The following is a 14,968-nucleotide window of genomic DNA, read 5'->3' as shown; positions in this document are numbered from 1 at the left end:
CCGATTTAAATATGAGTAACGTGTGTGTATGTGCACAATAAACAGTGTGACCGTCTGCTTTTATTAGAGGTCACAGGGTAAAGGGGTTTGTTCAAGGCTATATGTACGAAATCCTGCTCCTGTGAAAACACGCACACACACCTAAAAAAAGCTTGTGCCGTCACAGAGTAACACATGGTCACCTGTCTTAACAGAGCAGCTATCACCCAAAACAATGCCTCTCACCGGTGGCAACGTGACATGTTTCTGTCAGCAACACTTCCCACTCCGCCACGCTCGGAGCCAAGTGTGTTAAACAGTCAGCAATCTCGGCTCGTCGTGAGGTGGAATGTCTCCAACAAAGCAAGATGGGTCGACATGTTTCAAACAGGCAGGGAGAAAATCCTGGTTAAGCCGCGCCCCACAAAGACCCCAGTGTTCAGGCCGATGGGACTGTGTATAAGCTGGGGTTGTGCAAGTTTGTACAAGTCGTGGACTTCTGCGTTTTGAGAGACAACTGCCTTGGTTGTTAAGGCTGTTAAGATGCGACTTTTGCTGTGGCTTTACTGGGGCTCAGGGTTGCTTAGAGGGGAATCGTTTCTCCCTATCACTGTTATGGTTAGCTAAGAGAAAGAGGCGGGTCTGGCAATGTGTTTGTTTTCGTGCTGTGTGCCAAGATTTTCACGGTCTTAGTCAGCAATTTTTGCCTGATCTTGTTTTGAGGAATACACTGACAATGTTTCTGTGTCTCTTTCCTCTTTCCCCTCCATCCTCTTCGTCCTCCTTCTCTTCATCTTCTGCAGGTTCATTAACGCCAGGAGGAGAATAGTCCAGCCCATGATCGACCAGTCAAACCGTGCAGGCAAGTCTCCTCTAGTTACTGTATTCAAGTCGCGCAGGCGAAAGCCGTCCACACTCCATGCACCCGGAGGCCCCTCAGCTGGTAAATACAGGAATGTCCAAAAACCTCCAGGGGCTTTCCCCCCTCAGTGTCCTGACTTACCACTAAAATTAAGAACGAAAACGTTACAACAACATTAACAGCAACCATTAATCAGCTTTGACGTGCTATTTGGAGTGTAAAACTCTTTATTAATTATAAAATATAATGATTTGGCTGAAAATGAGTTAACGATGAGTGGATTTATTTTTCTTAGCCCGTAAACAAAACTAGCTGTGTTCTCAGTCAAGTTTGCTCTTAACCCCTTCCTCCCCCCAACCTTTGCCAGCCAGGCAAAGAAAAAAAAACACTCAACCCTTCCTCCTCGGCTCAAACCAAAACATATAGCAACCTACACCCGTTTCTTTTTTTGGGTGACCGTTGTTTGGCTTTTTGGCTCCAGACCTGTTTTTACCCACCCCCCGCGCCCCCTCACTCCTTTAAACTCCCCCCTCAACCCTATTTGCGGCTGTTTCAGGGAGCGAGAGGAGTGAGTGAGCGGTCCCCCTGGTGCATGGCTTGGTTTGGACTGCCGTAAACTTTATTACCTGTAATAGGGGTCAGAGGTCAGGGTGGCATTAGGGGCGCAGTAAAGTTCAAAGGCATTCAGTGGGGCTGAGTTCTTGCTTTTGCTTCACTGACCCCCAAACAGCCTAAATCGAAGGTAAATGGATTTCTATAAGAGCAGAACAATGGAGGCGTGCGAAAAAGAGGAACCCTATCAGGTTTCACTTATCGTCGCTGCTCAGTTAAAGCAGTATTTATTAGATAAAGCATTTATGTAGGAGCAGATTCTCAGGCTGCTCAGCAAGAATGACTTATTGTTGACTGATCAGAGCGTCATGGAGCTCATTTTGTCCCTTGGATCATGTGTTAAAGTCATAAACATAGCAATATTATGTGCCAAAGTTGCAGTAGAATGTGTCAGAAATGTAACATAATATTCATAAGTATGTCTTCATTATATCATAATCACTTGACAATAAAAATCATTGTGTTTTTGTTACCTTAGAACTTGGGCACTGATCCCAGGGCTACGCACAGGATACCCCAGTTTCTAACAAACAAAATATAATAACTAGAACCTAAATTATTATTAAATTATGTCTAAGTAAATTATGTAATTGAAAAGATATATTTTATAGAAACCTACACCACTTTTTAAGTAATTCCCACATGAACATAACACTTTTTATTTCCTCCCCCCTATCATTCCCGCTAAATGGTATAATCTGCATATTTCACTGTCACAGGTGCTGGGCCAGTCAATAGGTATAATGTAGGTCTGTGGCAAAGACATCATCACATGTTAGTTAATGATGTTACTGAGTAAATTAGGTGTGCTGATTGTGCCTGCAGATTGAAGTGAATCAGAAAAGAGCCTTGGTTATAGTGGAACTAAAGTTTTTACTGTGACAAACATAAAACACCTGCTTTTAGAATGGAGTTTGGTTAAACAGTCTCTCCAGTTGAAAGACCGCTGGGAGCAGAGGGTACTTTAACATTAATAATTCATACTAATTGAGCTGACCTGCCATCTAATAATGAAATATGAACCTTGTCAACAGCATAAAGTAACGTAGGCAGTGGAGCTAAAACTGACCTGATTTTACTTGTCTCAGCTCGTAGTGAAAGTTCACGTAATGCACAGCATCACACAAATTGCAATCAAGATAGAAAGACCTCCACTACAAGCAGGTAAGCCCAGGGCAGAATTTCACCACTGTCCCCCTCTAAATTGTAATGAGATCTGTGTCCTTGGCTTTGAATGAATCGTTTATATCTGCAAAATGTGTGGTTCCTCTTCCATGCATTTTTCTATAGTAGCCCGGGATGGATAAACCAGTTTTACGGCTGATGTAGATTCTACCCGACACTTGGAAGGAGAGAGTGAGACCAAGTGTTTGCAAGCCGCAAGCTCACTGCTAGATGCCACTAAATCCTCCACACCAGTCCTTTAAGTAGCAGGAGTTTGTTTTCAAACTGCTCTTTCACTTATGCAGTATGTAAGATGATTTTAACAACCTTAAAGCTGCTTAAAGGAGAGGACCAGCTGCATGTTAAATAGTAAAATAAAAAACATTTCATCAACACAAGGACTCCAGTGATTATAACATGTTACATTTGTTTTCCGTCAGTTCTGTGAAAACCATTGTCACCAGATGGCTCAGATCTCATTTTAAAACAAAAGTCCTTGTGTGTCTGAAGTTGTACCATAGCGGGTGTTGAACTCTCTCAGGCCGATCCCTATTAGAGCATTTAGACGCATTAAAGTCTACCAGGGGCTTACAGTGGAGAGCCGGCTGGACAGACACGGAGCAGAATGACGTTGAAAGACAACGGCGGCTCCCTGTGCGTGCACCGGCCAACAGATGATCCCGCTTCGGCCACTGAGCCTTAATTAAAAGCACTAATTGACCACTCCGTCCCCTCCCTCCAATCCCTCCATCCCTCCCTCCCTCTGTCTCCTCCTCCATCCACAGTAAGTCAAGGAGCTCCCTACAATCCAGATGGCCAGCCGATGGGGGGCTTCGTCATGGACGGCCAGCAGCACATGGGAATCAGACCACCTGGTAAGGCTTTCTCTGCGTGTCTGTTCCTTTCTTTCCTCTCTCGCTCTTCCCATCCTTCTTTCCTTGCTGTCGTTAGCTCATTTTCATGCCTTTGTCCTCCTTTTTTTCTACTTCATCCATTCTTTTTCTTCTTTCTCCTCTTCTAACAGCAACTCTACACTCTTAGAAATAAGGGATCCAAAAGAGTTCTTCCTGAGGGGTTTTGTCCAGAGACATTTGCTTCTGAAGAATCCTTTTTTGAAGAAAAGGTTTCCCAAGCGTTCTTTGTAAGAATGAGGGTTCCATTAAGAGCCATTTTCATCCAAAGAACCATTATTAGAAGTAAGAGTTCTTCAAGGATTGCTGAAAGTCTTTGAATAATCATTTGTGAAGGTTTTTTTGTATCACAATATAAAACGGTTCTCAGTATAAGCTCCTGGGTGGATCCTACATAAAACCCTTGCAATATAAAAGGTTTTTCTGTAGAATCCTCTCAGTGGGCCCTTTTCCACCAACATGGAACTGACCCTGTTCTGGTTCAAGCACCTAATACAAGCATTTCCACCAAAATAAACTTGTTCCTGAAAAGCTGAAAAGTTCCTGGCTTGAATCAAAAAAATCTAAAGGTTTTCCTTGGGAACCAAAGTAGGCATGTCATATTCTAGTTTTTTTCTGGTGGAAAAGTCCCAGTGTGTCCTAAACTCGGTAGAACCCCCTGGGTGTGTTCTAGATGAAACCTTTGGAATATAAAAAGGTTATTGGTAGAACTCCCTGGTCTTGATAAAATCCATGGATTAGAACAACATTCTTGGAACCCCCTGGGGGGATTCTTGTTGTCTCCCATAGAGGGTGGAAACATTCAGGATAGAACCTCAAGGGAGGGTTCTTGGTGGAACCATTATACCATGGAAGGGTTCTCTATAAAACCTCTCATTGGGGGTTCTGGGTGAGGTAGATGAGGTATGACCCTTTATATTGGGTTCTAGGTGGAACTCCCTGAAGCCCCCTTTTCCACCACACTAGCTCTGGTTCTTGAACTGGTTCTGTTCAAGATTCTTGGAACCTTGGTGCTATCTAGAGAGCATCGGGCACTGCACAATGCACAACAATCTGTAGAATGTGACACGTCCACTTTGGTTATCAAGGAAATATTTTTTGGTTCCAGCTGGGAACTAGCCTTTCAGGTTCTGAACCAAATTGTTTTTGGTGGAAATGCTCAGAATGGTTCAAATTTAGGTTCTTGAACCAGAAAGGGGCCATTTCCATATTGGTGGAAAAGGCCTATATGGGGACAAGCTGAAGAATACTTTATGGTTCTAGTTAGCACATTTATTTCTAAGAGTGTAGGTTTCGGTGTATTTCATGCTGTATCTGCCATCTTGGTGGTTTATTCTATGAGCACGCTCCGTCTTTTCTCACACACAAGCACTTAGCAAGAGCTATATGGTCACTGTGTGGTGGTTTAAGTGTAAGCTGAACAGTATGTGCACCCTCAAACACAGTGATAAAGAAACACACACACACACACACACACACACACACACTGCTACCTCCCCCTCCCTCGACACACAAACCAGAACAGGTGTGGTCAATCACATTACACAACCATCTCCTTCCTTACTCCCACTCCCTCACTCTCAGTCCCTCTCTCTCACGCCATCAGGTCTAATCCCAGAGTTTGTCCTTAAGCTCCTCTCCTCCTCCTCTATCCCCTGTTTTCTGGGATTCTCTCAAGTCTCTAACCCTATCTCACCCTCCACTCAAAGTCAGCAGGTTTGGATAAACTGCCAGGCTACTTAACCCCCCCCCCACCCCACCCCACCCCACTTCACCACACCTCACCCTTCCAGATTTAAGCCAGTGCTCTCCTCTGCTATGATGTCTGTGAAGTTAGCTACACAGAAAACCCGTCTCTAGTGTTTACCTCAACGTTCTCTCTTTCAGTTTGCAAACACTTTCCTGGTTGCACTTGACTGTCATGCTCCCAGTTTGGAGAAGCATAGAGGAGCACCAGGACGGAAGCAAAGGAATGAACATCTGTGGACAAGGGCAGCAACAAAAGATATTTTAGCCACTTAAAAAGGTCCTCCTAAAAAAAATCAATATCAGTCTAAATGTACGCTATATTTAGAATATTTTTACCGCTTTATGTTGCAATCAGACAGTCATTTCTGTGAGAAAACCACTGTTATGTAGATCAAATAATGCTCTCTCCAAACCTACGAAACTCCATAGGCCAAATCAATCATTTTACTTTACAGAACAATGAAGCTGCTGGTCTACCGCTGCCTTGATATGTTATTTATTTAGTGTTACTGTATCACTTTGGTGATTAAAAAGGACAGTACAGATTCACCAAGGTCACACAACAGCACAAACAGTCTGACTGATGGAGGAAGCAGTAGAGCAGCTACTCCCATGTTCAAGGTAAAATGACTGTTTTCACCTATTAAGGTTTGTTGGTTTGGAGAAAGTGATGTTTGGCTTATTAAAGGCTGTCTAATGGCAAGGTAAAGCAGTGAAAATATTCTAAATACATCCTAAATATTCTAGATATAACATATAATTAAACATATACAAATATTGACCTTTTTTTTAGATGGACCTTTTTTAAGTGGCTAGAATACATTTTGTTGCTGACCCTGTCCACAGCAGTTCATTGCATAGCTTCCATGTTGGCGCCCCTCTCTACTTCTCCAAACTAGGGGCATATCAACTGGCATTTATTGCAGTTAATACTTTGACCTCTGATAAGTACCTCATACAACCCCACATTAAAAAATCTGAACTATGCCATTAGATTGCATAGATATATTACACTTTCTTTTACCCGGTTTTGCATTTAATCCACTCCTTCTGTGTTTCTCAGGACCAATGGGTGGAATGGGCATGAACATGGGCATGGAAGGTCAGTGGCACTACATGTAGCCCCGCCTCAGTCCGACCAATCGCAACACAAAGGGGGATGTAAGTACACATGGACACACATGCACTTATACTTACAGATTGATTTTACTTGCCAGACCAGCAGAGGCGTCTCTACAACATTTTGAATGGGTGTCTCAGACTCATGCACAGTACACATTATTCATCTACACATTTACTGCAGGACAGGAGGTGTGGATCTGCTTTTTGGTTGAAGCATTTGAAAAATGGGATCTCTGACAATTTGTACCAATGCATAACAAAATAATTATGAAAATTTAGGTCATGGGAGTTTTGCAATTTGTACTTTTTTCCTGATTTTTTTGTTATAAACACATTCTTGTTCCTCTCAGGCAGATTTTTCTCTGTTACTCTGTCCCACCCTCGGTCTGGTGATAAGTGCCTTTGATCACAACCTTGTAACTCTTTGTGTGTGTGTGTGTGTGTGTGTTACACATGTGCCTGCATGCGTGTGTGTGCGTGTGTAGCTGTTTCACTGTCTTACATAGAAGAGACAATGAAACCAAAAAAAAAGAAAGAGAGGAAGAAAGGCAAAAAGGGAGAAGAATAACAGAAAGTATGAATACATCTATGTGTAGAACCTGCAATAATATTATATCGCAATATGGTTAAGTGCAGTATCCAATTATCCATTTATTTATTTAATTATTATTTTTTAAATGAAAAGAAATTATCATTCTTACATACTTATTTAGAATGTACAAATGTTATAATTGTTGATAACAAATGACACTAATATGTGTTGAATGAGTATGAGTATGTATGTATTGAAAATCTTTATATAGTTCTATTAAACAACTAGTCTTGGTTTGTGTGTGTGTACAGGTGTGTGTGTGTTTGTGTGTGTGTGTGCAGGAGAATGAAAAGGCGAATGGGGCAAAGAGGGGAGAAAGGAGAGTAGAGGGGTGATGAGAGGGAGAGGCTGCAGGGATGGGTCGGGACAAGGGGGTGGGTGTTAAGATAGGGTGGGGTAAGGGGACTAGGTTGGAGGAGGGGGGGCAGGTAGGACGTTGCCATGGCAACAGACTGATTGGCAAAAATGTAAGCAGTCGTCGCTGGTGCAAGGAGAGGAGAGAGAGAGAGAGGGAGAGAAGTGAGGAGCGCCCCTTAAGTGTCATAAATCTGCCGGGTTGCTGTTGATGCATGAGCCACATTAATACACACACCAACCAGCCCTCAACCCCCCCCCCATCAACCCTCACCCTGTTTCTCTCTGTCTCACCCCCTCTTTGTGGTTTTTCTTGCTGTCAGTTCTCCTCCTCTATCTCTTTCACACAAACACCTTTTTTTTCAGTTTTTCTCTTTAATTCTCTGCCTCTCTCTCTCTCCTTCCCTCACCTCCTCTCCCCCCTCCGTCTCTCCCTCCCTCCCTCTCGCCCCAGGGCCAAATAGACTCCCACGTAATTCTGGATGTATACAGGCTTGGTGTTGTCACAGTGCAGTGTGTATAAAGTGGCTACGGGTCCAAACCATTGTGAAACATCATTGTTTAGTATGTGTGTGAATTCATGTTTGTCTGTGTTTCTATACCATATATATATGTCTCTGTGTGTGTGTGTGTCATATACAAACACTCATATGTTCAATACATGCATTTGCCCATGTGTGGGTGTGTGCACGCGTACAAATGTGCGTGCCTGTGTAGCCGTGACTGTGTGTGTGTATGTATGTGCATGTGTGTGTATGGTAATAGGATTACTCCTGGCACAGGGAGGGGACACAAACTAGTGCAAAATGGAGGAGGTAGCCAGCAGGGTATGGAGCTTAGCTGGGCCTAATTGACTAGATCCAAATTAAATATGCCATCACCAGAGGTGTGACCAATGGATTTGACTTATTCAGTTTACAAAAATAGAGACCATTAACCCTCCACAGAATGCGCGTGCATGTGCGTGCATGCAACGATGAAAATATGCCGCCCCTTGTTTCAGTCACAAATGTCCACAACCAGAGCAAAGACAGAAAATCTCACATGGAATGGCATCTCTCAGGTTTGAAATGCAGGGAGACATGGTAATAGAAAGGCTGTGCTTTCAGAATGAGAGATGTGTGTGTGTGTGCATCTGTGTTTATGTGTGCGAGTGTGTAAACATGAGGGGCTGGTTTGCCGTGTCCAAGCTGCCTCTTTCCAGCAGCTGCTAGCCTTCCCAGCAGACCTTGCTTTAAACAGCCTCAATTTGCCTGCTGAATCTCGTAATTGGGCCACCAGAGGAATCCTCTGCGAGACGGGTGAAGCAAAGAGAAGACGAGGAGACGGCGGAAGAAAAAAGACAGAGAGAGAGAGAGGGAGAGAGAGTGGAGGGGTAGACAGAAAAGAGGGAGGGGCGGATGAAGAGATGGCGAGCGAGAGGAGCGTAAATGACAAGAGGGAGGGGTAGAGGAAGTAAAGGGGAGGAAGGAAGGAAGGAGGAGGAGGGAAGGAGAGAGATGGTGATAGAAATATGTCTACTCTTCCTCACGACTAGTTGTTTCTTTACAGCTTCATCAGCTAGCCGTTGCTAGCTGCTAGCTTGTCTCCAATATTGCTACTTTCCTTTCTAGGTCAATTAAATGTAAGTGATGTGTTATATTCTTTCATGACCAATTAAATTAATAGGTTATTACGGGAGGGGAGGGAAGCGGTTATCTTATTTGATTAAGAGAGCACAGGTTCATTATATTTTATAAGCAATTTTCATTAGCGGAGTTGAGGTTTTGTTACCACGGGGCTAAATTGAGCGGTTATTGTGCTGAGGAGTGCTGAGCCTTGATACAGAAGGTGTGCCTAGCAGTCACACTGCAACATTAGTTAAAACTAAAGCCAATTAGTCCTGCTTAGTGAAAAGCGTTATGCTTTCCACCCAATGATGATTACAGAGCTTATATCCCCTTGCGAAACAATACACCTGTCAGCTGAGATGAAGCCCAGCAAGTGAAGCAGAAGCGAGCCGAGCCTTTGATAGCGACGAGAATGACTCTCGGATGACCCTTACCCCCTTTCCCTTCTTCCTCTCCCCTGCTTTCCCTCTCTTCCACGAAATTAGCCAGGGGTGGCCCCTGAAAACTGTAATTTTCAGTTTCAGGACAATAGTTATCACGGGGTGGAAGAATTAATTATGGCGCAGAGCGTATGGAATTTTTTCTGGCCCTCCCCGCTCGCAGCTTTTCCCAAAATGTCGGGCGGAACGCTTGAGTGAACGCTGCCTGTAACCCCTTTGCTGCCAGTCTCGGCTGGAGACCTTTTGTCCCAGGATTCACTGCTCCAATCATTAAGCACAAATTTGTTAACCTTCTGCTGAGGGGTCAAGATCCCTCCCCTCACCCCCCACTGCTACGCACCCCTCCCACCGGCACCCCCCCACCCTCAACTTCTCTTTCTGGTGGATGAACTTTTACTATTAACGAACATTGGGGAAAAAACAGGTCCCGATGGGGATTTTGTGCCCCCGTGTATTGTCCATGTGAATGTGTGTCCCTGTTGATTTGGCCCCTCTGGAATCCCCCTTGGAGTCCAAGAAAGGAGGCCTACAGCTCAATGTATTGATTGGCTTATTAAGTGAAAAACCTTATTAGCAATGTGTGCTCTTTCAAGCGCGCATAGCGTTTATTAGAACCTTGACATGGATTTACTTCAGTCGCCAAGACGCTCTCGTTAACCAGGGTTGCATATGCAAGAGCCACAGAAAACTCAAAGAAGCAACTTAAAGTAGCAATCCAGCAGATTCTTGGTTGTTTTGTTTCTGTTTTGCATTTAGTCACAACAGATAATGACTTCTGTTGCTTTGGTTGTCTGCTGAAGTTTGTTTCTGTAATTTTAATGGCAGAACATTTTACAAAACATACTGCAATTTTCTGAAATTTGCAAAAGTTCAGCATTTCATTGCTACACTCTTAGAAATAAGGGCAACAAAATGGTTCTTCTTGAAGGCTGAGGTTCTACCTACAACCATTTACTTCTGAAGGACCCTTTTTTGAAGAAAAGGCTCATCAAAGGGTTCTTTGTCAGACTGAGGGTTCCATTAAGAACTTTACATCCAAAGAAGCCTTTTTGGAAGAAAGAGTTCTTCAAAGGTTGTTGAAGTCCTTGAAGAGCTCTGTTAGCACCCTTAAAAAGTGGAAAAATTCTGGAACTCCCAAAGAGGGTTTTGGGTGGAACAACATCATAGAAAAGTCCTCCTTTAGAGCCTCTCAAATGGGGTTCTGGGCAAAACCTTTCACAGTTGGTTCTGGGTATAACCCTTTATGTTGGGTTCTAGGGTAGAAATCTCTGTGTTCAGAGGTGGAACCTTTATTAAAAGTTCTACCAAGAACCAAAACAGGTTCTGCCCCAGGGACAAGCCAAGGAACGCTTAATGGTTCTAGTGGGCATCTTTATTTCTAAGAGAGTGTATGAACATGGTCTGCAGTGCATTTAAGCTAGCGTTGCTAATGACTTAGCTTGTTGTAGTGTTACAGGTTACTTTGAGCCCCACAATAGAGAGGTCACAGGTTTGATGCCATTAGGTCCAGAGAGATGCGTAACCTCTACCACCTCACTCATTGAAAAGAAGCTAACTGAAGCTTGCACAGCTCACACAATAGCTCACCCTTCACTTATGCAAGTTCCACCTATTCTTTTCAGTTGTCCAGGTGAAAACTGATGGATGAGGGGAATGACAAATGAGGGCCCTTACGTTCGCTCTTCCCGCTGCACCTCATTGTCCTTTTCCCTGCTGGCTGCCATTGTGTCGTCTGTAGTGGCCCTCTTGAGTGTGTGGTGAGCGCGTGGACGGGCCCCGGGCGCTCTCAGGTGACGGGCGGCCGCGAGCCTCACCTCTCCTCTTTGGTTTTGACAACAATGGCTGTCGTTCCTCAGTGGTGACTTTCCACCTGCAGAGATGGACGGTGGCTATTGTTGGCTTTGAGGAGAAGAATGTGGGGATAGTAGAGGGTGAAGATGGATTTCTTTACTCAATTTTTCATTGTAGGAGGATGTTTGATGCAGCGTACAGAGGGTGACATCAGTTTGGCGGGTGTTGCTTGATACATAGCATACATCCCAGCAAGCACCAAGTGGAATTTCACTGTTGATTTCCAGTGGAAAACTGACTGATATTTGTTTTTGACCTCTTTTCACCCTCTTTTCCAATAGCTAAAATGTGGTTACAACTTTGTGTCACAAAATACAAATTTGCTTCAACTACTCTGGGATACATGACCCAGGATGTAGTACTGTATTAAGAGCGACAAAGACAATTGCACAAATAGACACTGACACAAATATCAGTATCAGGCATCAGTCTGACACTTTGCTCATGTACTTGTATTCGCAAAACTACTCCGATACTACCACACCTGATACCACTTTACAAAAAGAAACTCCTTAAACCCAAGCAATTTGATAAAACACCTAAAGAACCAACGTGACGCAGAGTTCAAGGAGCTTGCTAATGCTAGCATTGGGAAACAGCAAAAACAAATTACTTTTACAAAGTGAGGAACATCCAATGAGAATAAAACATGTTTTTGAAGTCACTGTAAAAACTGTAATGGCATTATTAAGTACTCATATCGGTACTTGGTATTGGCAAGTACCCAAATGTAAGTACTTGTACTTGATCTGCAAAAAAGTGGTATTGGTGCATCCCTAAGAGGAAGACATGATGGATGAGTGTGTCAAATGTTGTACTTTCAACCAGTCAACTAGGGTTTGTGTACTTTGTGTACTGTACGGCAAATTGCTTTTTCTGGCTTTAAACTCTGATATTAGGCCAACGATAGGCTATAATTTGCACATGATAGGGTATGAAAAATGTCACTGCAAATTCTGGTGAAATATGATCTAAATATGAACTTTAACTCAATGTCTTCAGTGAAGAGTCGGTCAAAACAAATTAACTTTTGAACCAGTTCTGAACGTCTTTTCACTAGTTGCCATAATCATCTTTTATCAGAAAAATGCTCACTCGAATGAGACCATTGCAATACAAGACTTTTAGATTTTGCATTCCACTTTAAAACAAGGTTTAACTATTTGTCACATTCGTACTAACCCCACATAGTTTGAAATGCTGACTGTAAATGATCAAAAGATATATCAAAGGCTAATTTCAAGTTTCCTTGTAGTCCAGTTAAACAGATTATCCAGGAAATGTTAAGTAGTGGACCTCAGTATCACTTCAAGTCGATCATGTGTGTTTGGTCTCTAAGTCCTCTCCTACTGTTAAAGTAGCATTACTGAGGGTGTAGGATTAACTCACTAAACCCTCCGATGCTCTCTCCCTCTCTCATACATCCACACAGTCTTAGTGCAGGCCAGGCTCAGGTCTGTTTTCTGACCCAGATTAGCACTGTGTTGGGTTTGCAGCAGTTGCCACATACTGTACCGCTCCCCCCAGGGTCTTATCAGCAAGTCCCGCCATGTTCATGTACCATCGGCCTGAAAATGTAACATGAGAGTCTGCTTTCTGAAGTCTAGTGTGATCTATTGTCGTATTTAATGAATGATTAATGACATCTAACTCATTCAGCAGTTTTCTTTTAAATGCTTTCTGCCCCAGTGGTGGAAACAAGTTGCCAATTTGCTCAGACCCTAATCATATTTGCATGACTTTGCACACACACACACACACACACACACACACACACACACTGGAGTTTTTAATTTGATCAACTATATACAATGACCAAATGTACATATCACTGCCGCCATGTGAAATCTTGTTGTCTCTACAGCATCAGGACTGATCAGCTGACTTTTCCAAAACCAGTACTGATTCCAGTGCCCTTAAAATGATTCTGATACCAAAGGAGAACTTCATTTGATAAATATTTTTGCTGCAAGCAAAACCATATGAGTAGTCTCTTTTTTGTATCTGGGTACAAAAAGACGAGTTATTTCAATCAATACCTTGAAGGTATTGAGTACCAGTACTCATCCCTCATTTCAACCTGTAGGGGACTGTGTAATTCCTGGATTCAAAGCTATAATATTTGACATTTCCATATTAAAATTTGTAAAAATGTTACACATTTGTTACATATTTTGTTGACTTTTGTACTTGCACATTATCCCAAATGTTTCTGACGGTGGTCAAACCCGGAGAAATACATAATTTATTCAAGGTAGCAATGCCTTTCCCACAAGCCTAGTTATTATAACCTCCAAGAAAACATGGAATACACAAAAATCGTAGAAAACTACACCATACTCTAACATGACGATGCCATGACAATAAAGACATTATATTTGTTTAAAAAAAGACACTCCCTTATAGTTTTTTTGTGATTTTTATGTACACATTTCCTGATCCAAAGAGCACGTCAACAAAGGCATTTTGAGTCCAGGAAGTGTTCCTATCCAAACAGTTTTTGAAAATACGGGTTACATCAGATAGAGTGAGGAAGGAAGTTGGAAAATGTGTCTAAATAAAAGTTTAGTATTACCTCATCCATGAACATGATTAATGCCTCAGTCACACCCCTTTACTCGCAATGGTGGTTATTTAACAATGAAGACATAACTCCCATGATCCCACACTACCTCACAACTATGTCTGTTATTATTGTTTTTTTATTTTAATGTTTTTTGCGAAAGGCTTCCAGAAAACAAGCAGTGATACTGCCTGACTAGAAACTTGACAATGACTCCTCTCTCTGATCTGTCATTCACAGCAGACTCCAACCTGTTTTCCAAATGCAACCTCTCTCATTTGTCTGTGCAAAACAGTGATTAACCATTTTGATCTTCTCTTTTCTCAGAACTGCAGGGCAAACCAGGGGATCACCTGCCTCACAGAGGGCTTTGGAGCTTGGGAACGGGACTCCTTGACTTCCTGATGTCAACAACCAACAGCCAACCCCTCTGCCCACCACCAAGACCCAACAACATTTGATTTGGCTGATATCTGCAACATGGAAACCTTCAATGACTGTCTGCAACCTTCATCTGTGTATCTGGCGACGGTGATGCACAGAAGATCGAACCCCGTCCCACCCAGATGACCCCCTGTTCCGATGGACCCCTGCTTCTTCTCTGGTGGGCATCAGACTTCGCCCTCTTGCCACTGCCCACCAAGATCACATGGATTCCTCCAGTGAGAGTGATTGCGATTGTGTGCATTGATGACACAAGAGACACACTGTGTCCTTTGCCTGTACCTTTGGTGAATGCAGCACCTGGCGATATATTCTAGACTCTTTGGCGAACAAAAGAGACTTCCTGTGAAGAGCACTCCACTCTTTGGGACAACGGAATTGGACCAAGGAGAAGCCAATGTCTGTATCTGACAGGACACTAACAAAACAAAAGAGGTGCCCTTTAAAAAATATAGTGGATTGAAACATGGAAGGAGGGAAAGCAAGAGAAAAGAAATTAAAAGTATAACTATATCAACCCCTAGTTTGGGAAGCGAGTGGAGAAAGAAAATATACTGTATACTGTTGTAAAATTACGCTGGACTCTCACAAGAACTGGGAATTTAAGTATTGTAAATGCTATTGTATTGTTCTGCATATTATGTTGTTTCTAATAGATTTTTTAAAAAAAGGATGTGAACTTTTTTCTCTTTTTTTCTGATTTCTTTCCACACTA

The 14,968-nt window shown here is 42.8% G+C and overlaps 1 protein-coding gene across 1 annotated transcript in view; it reads left to right on the top strand.

Annotated features, from left to right (window-relative positions):
* Positions 1-14,362, top strand: part of meis1b (Meis homeobox 1 b) — a 110,401-nt gene extending 96,039 nt beyond the window's left edge. Inside the window, exons 10-13 of the mRNA XM_084736010.1 lie at positions 783-841; positions 3,403-3,492; positions 6,341-6,438; positions 14,137-14,362. Coding sequence (XP_084592136.1) covers positions 783-841; positions 3,403-3,492; positions 6,341-6,399 — 208 coding nt within the window. The 3' untranslated portion in view covers positions 6,400-6,438; positions 14,137-14,362. The remainder of the gene's footprint in view (positions 1-782; positions 842-3,402; positions 3,493-6,340; positions 6,439-14,136) is intronic.
* The last annotated feature ends 606 nt before the right edge of the window (positions 14,363-14,968 follow it).

The sequence above is a fragment of the Lutjanus erythropterus genome, chromosome 14 (assembly GCF_056507025.1).
Source record: "Lutjanus erythropterus isolate fLutEry1 chromosome 14, fLutEry1.hap2, whole genome shotgun sequence".
NCBI classification, from domain to species: Eukaryota; Metazoa; Chordata; class Actinopteri; order Lutjaniformes; family Lutjanidae; genus Lutjanus; species Lutjanus erythropterus.
This window is presented reverse-complemented; position numbering and strand designations above follow the sequence as displayed.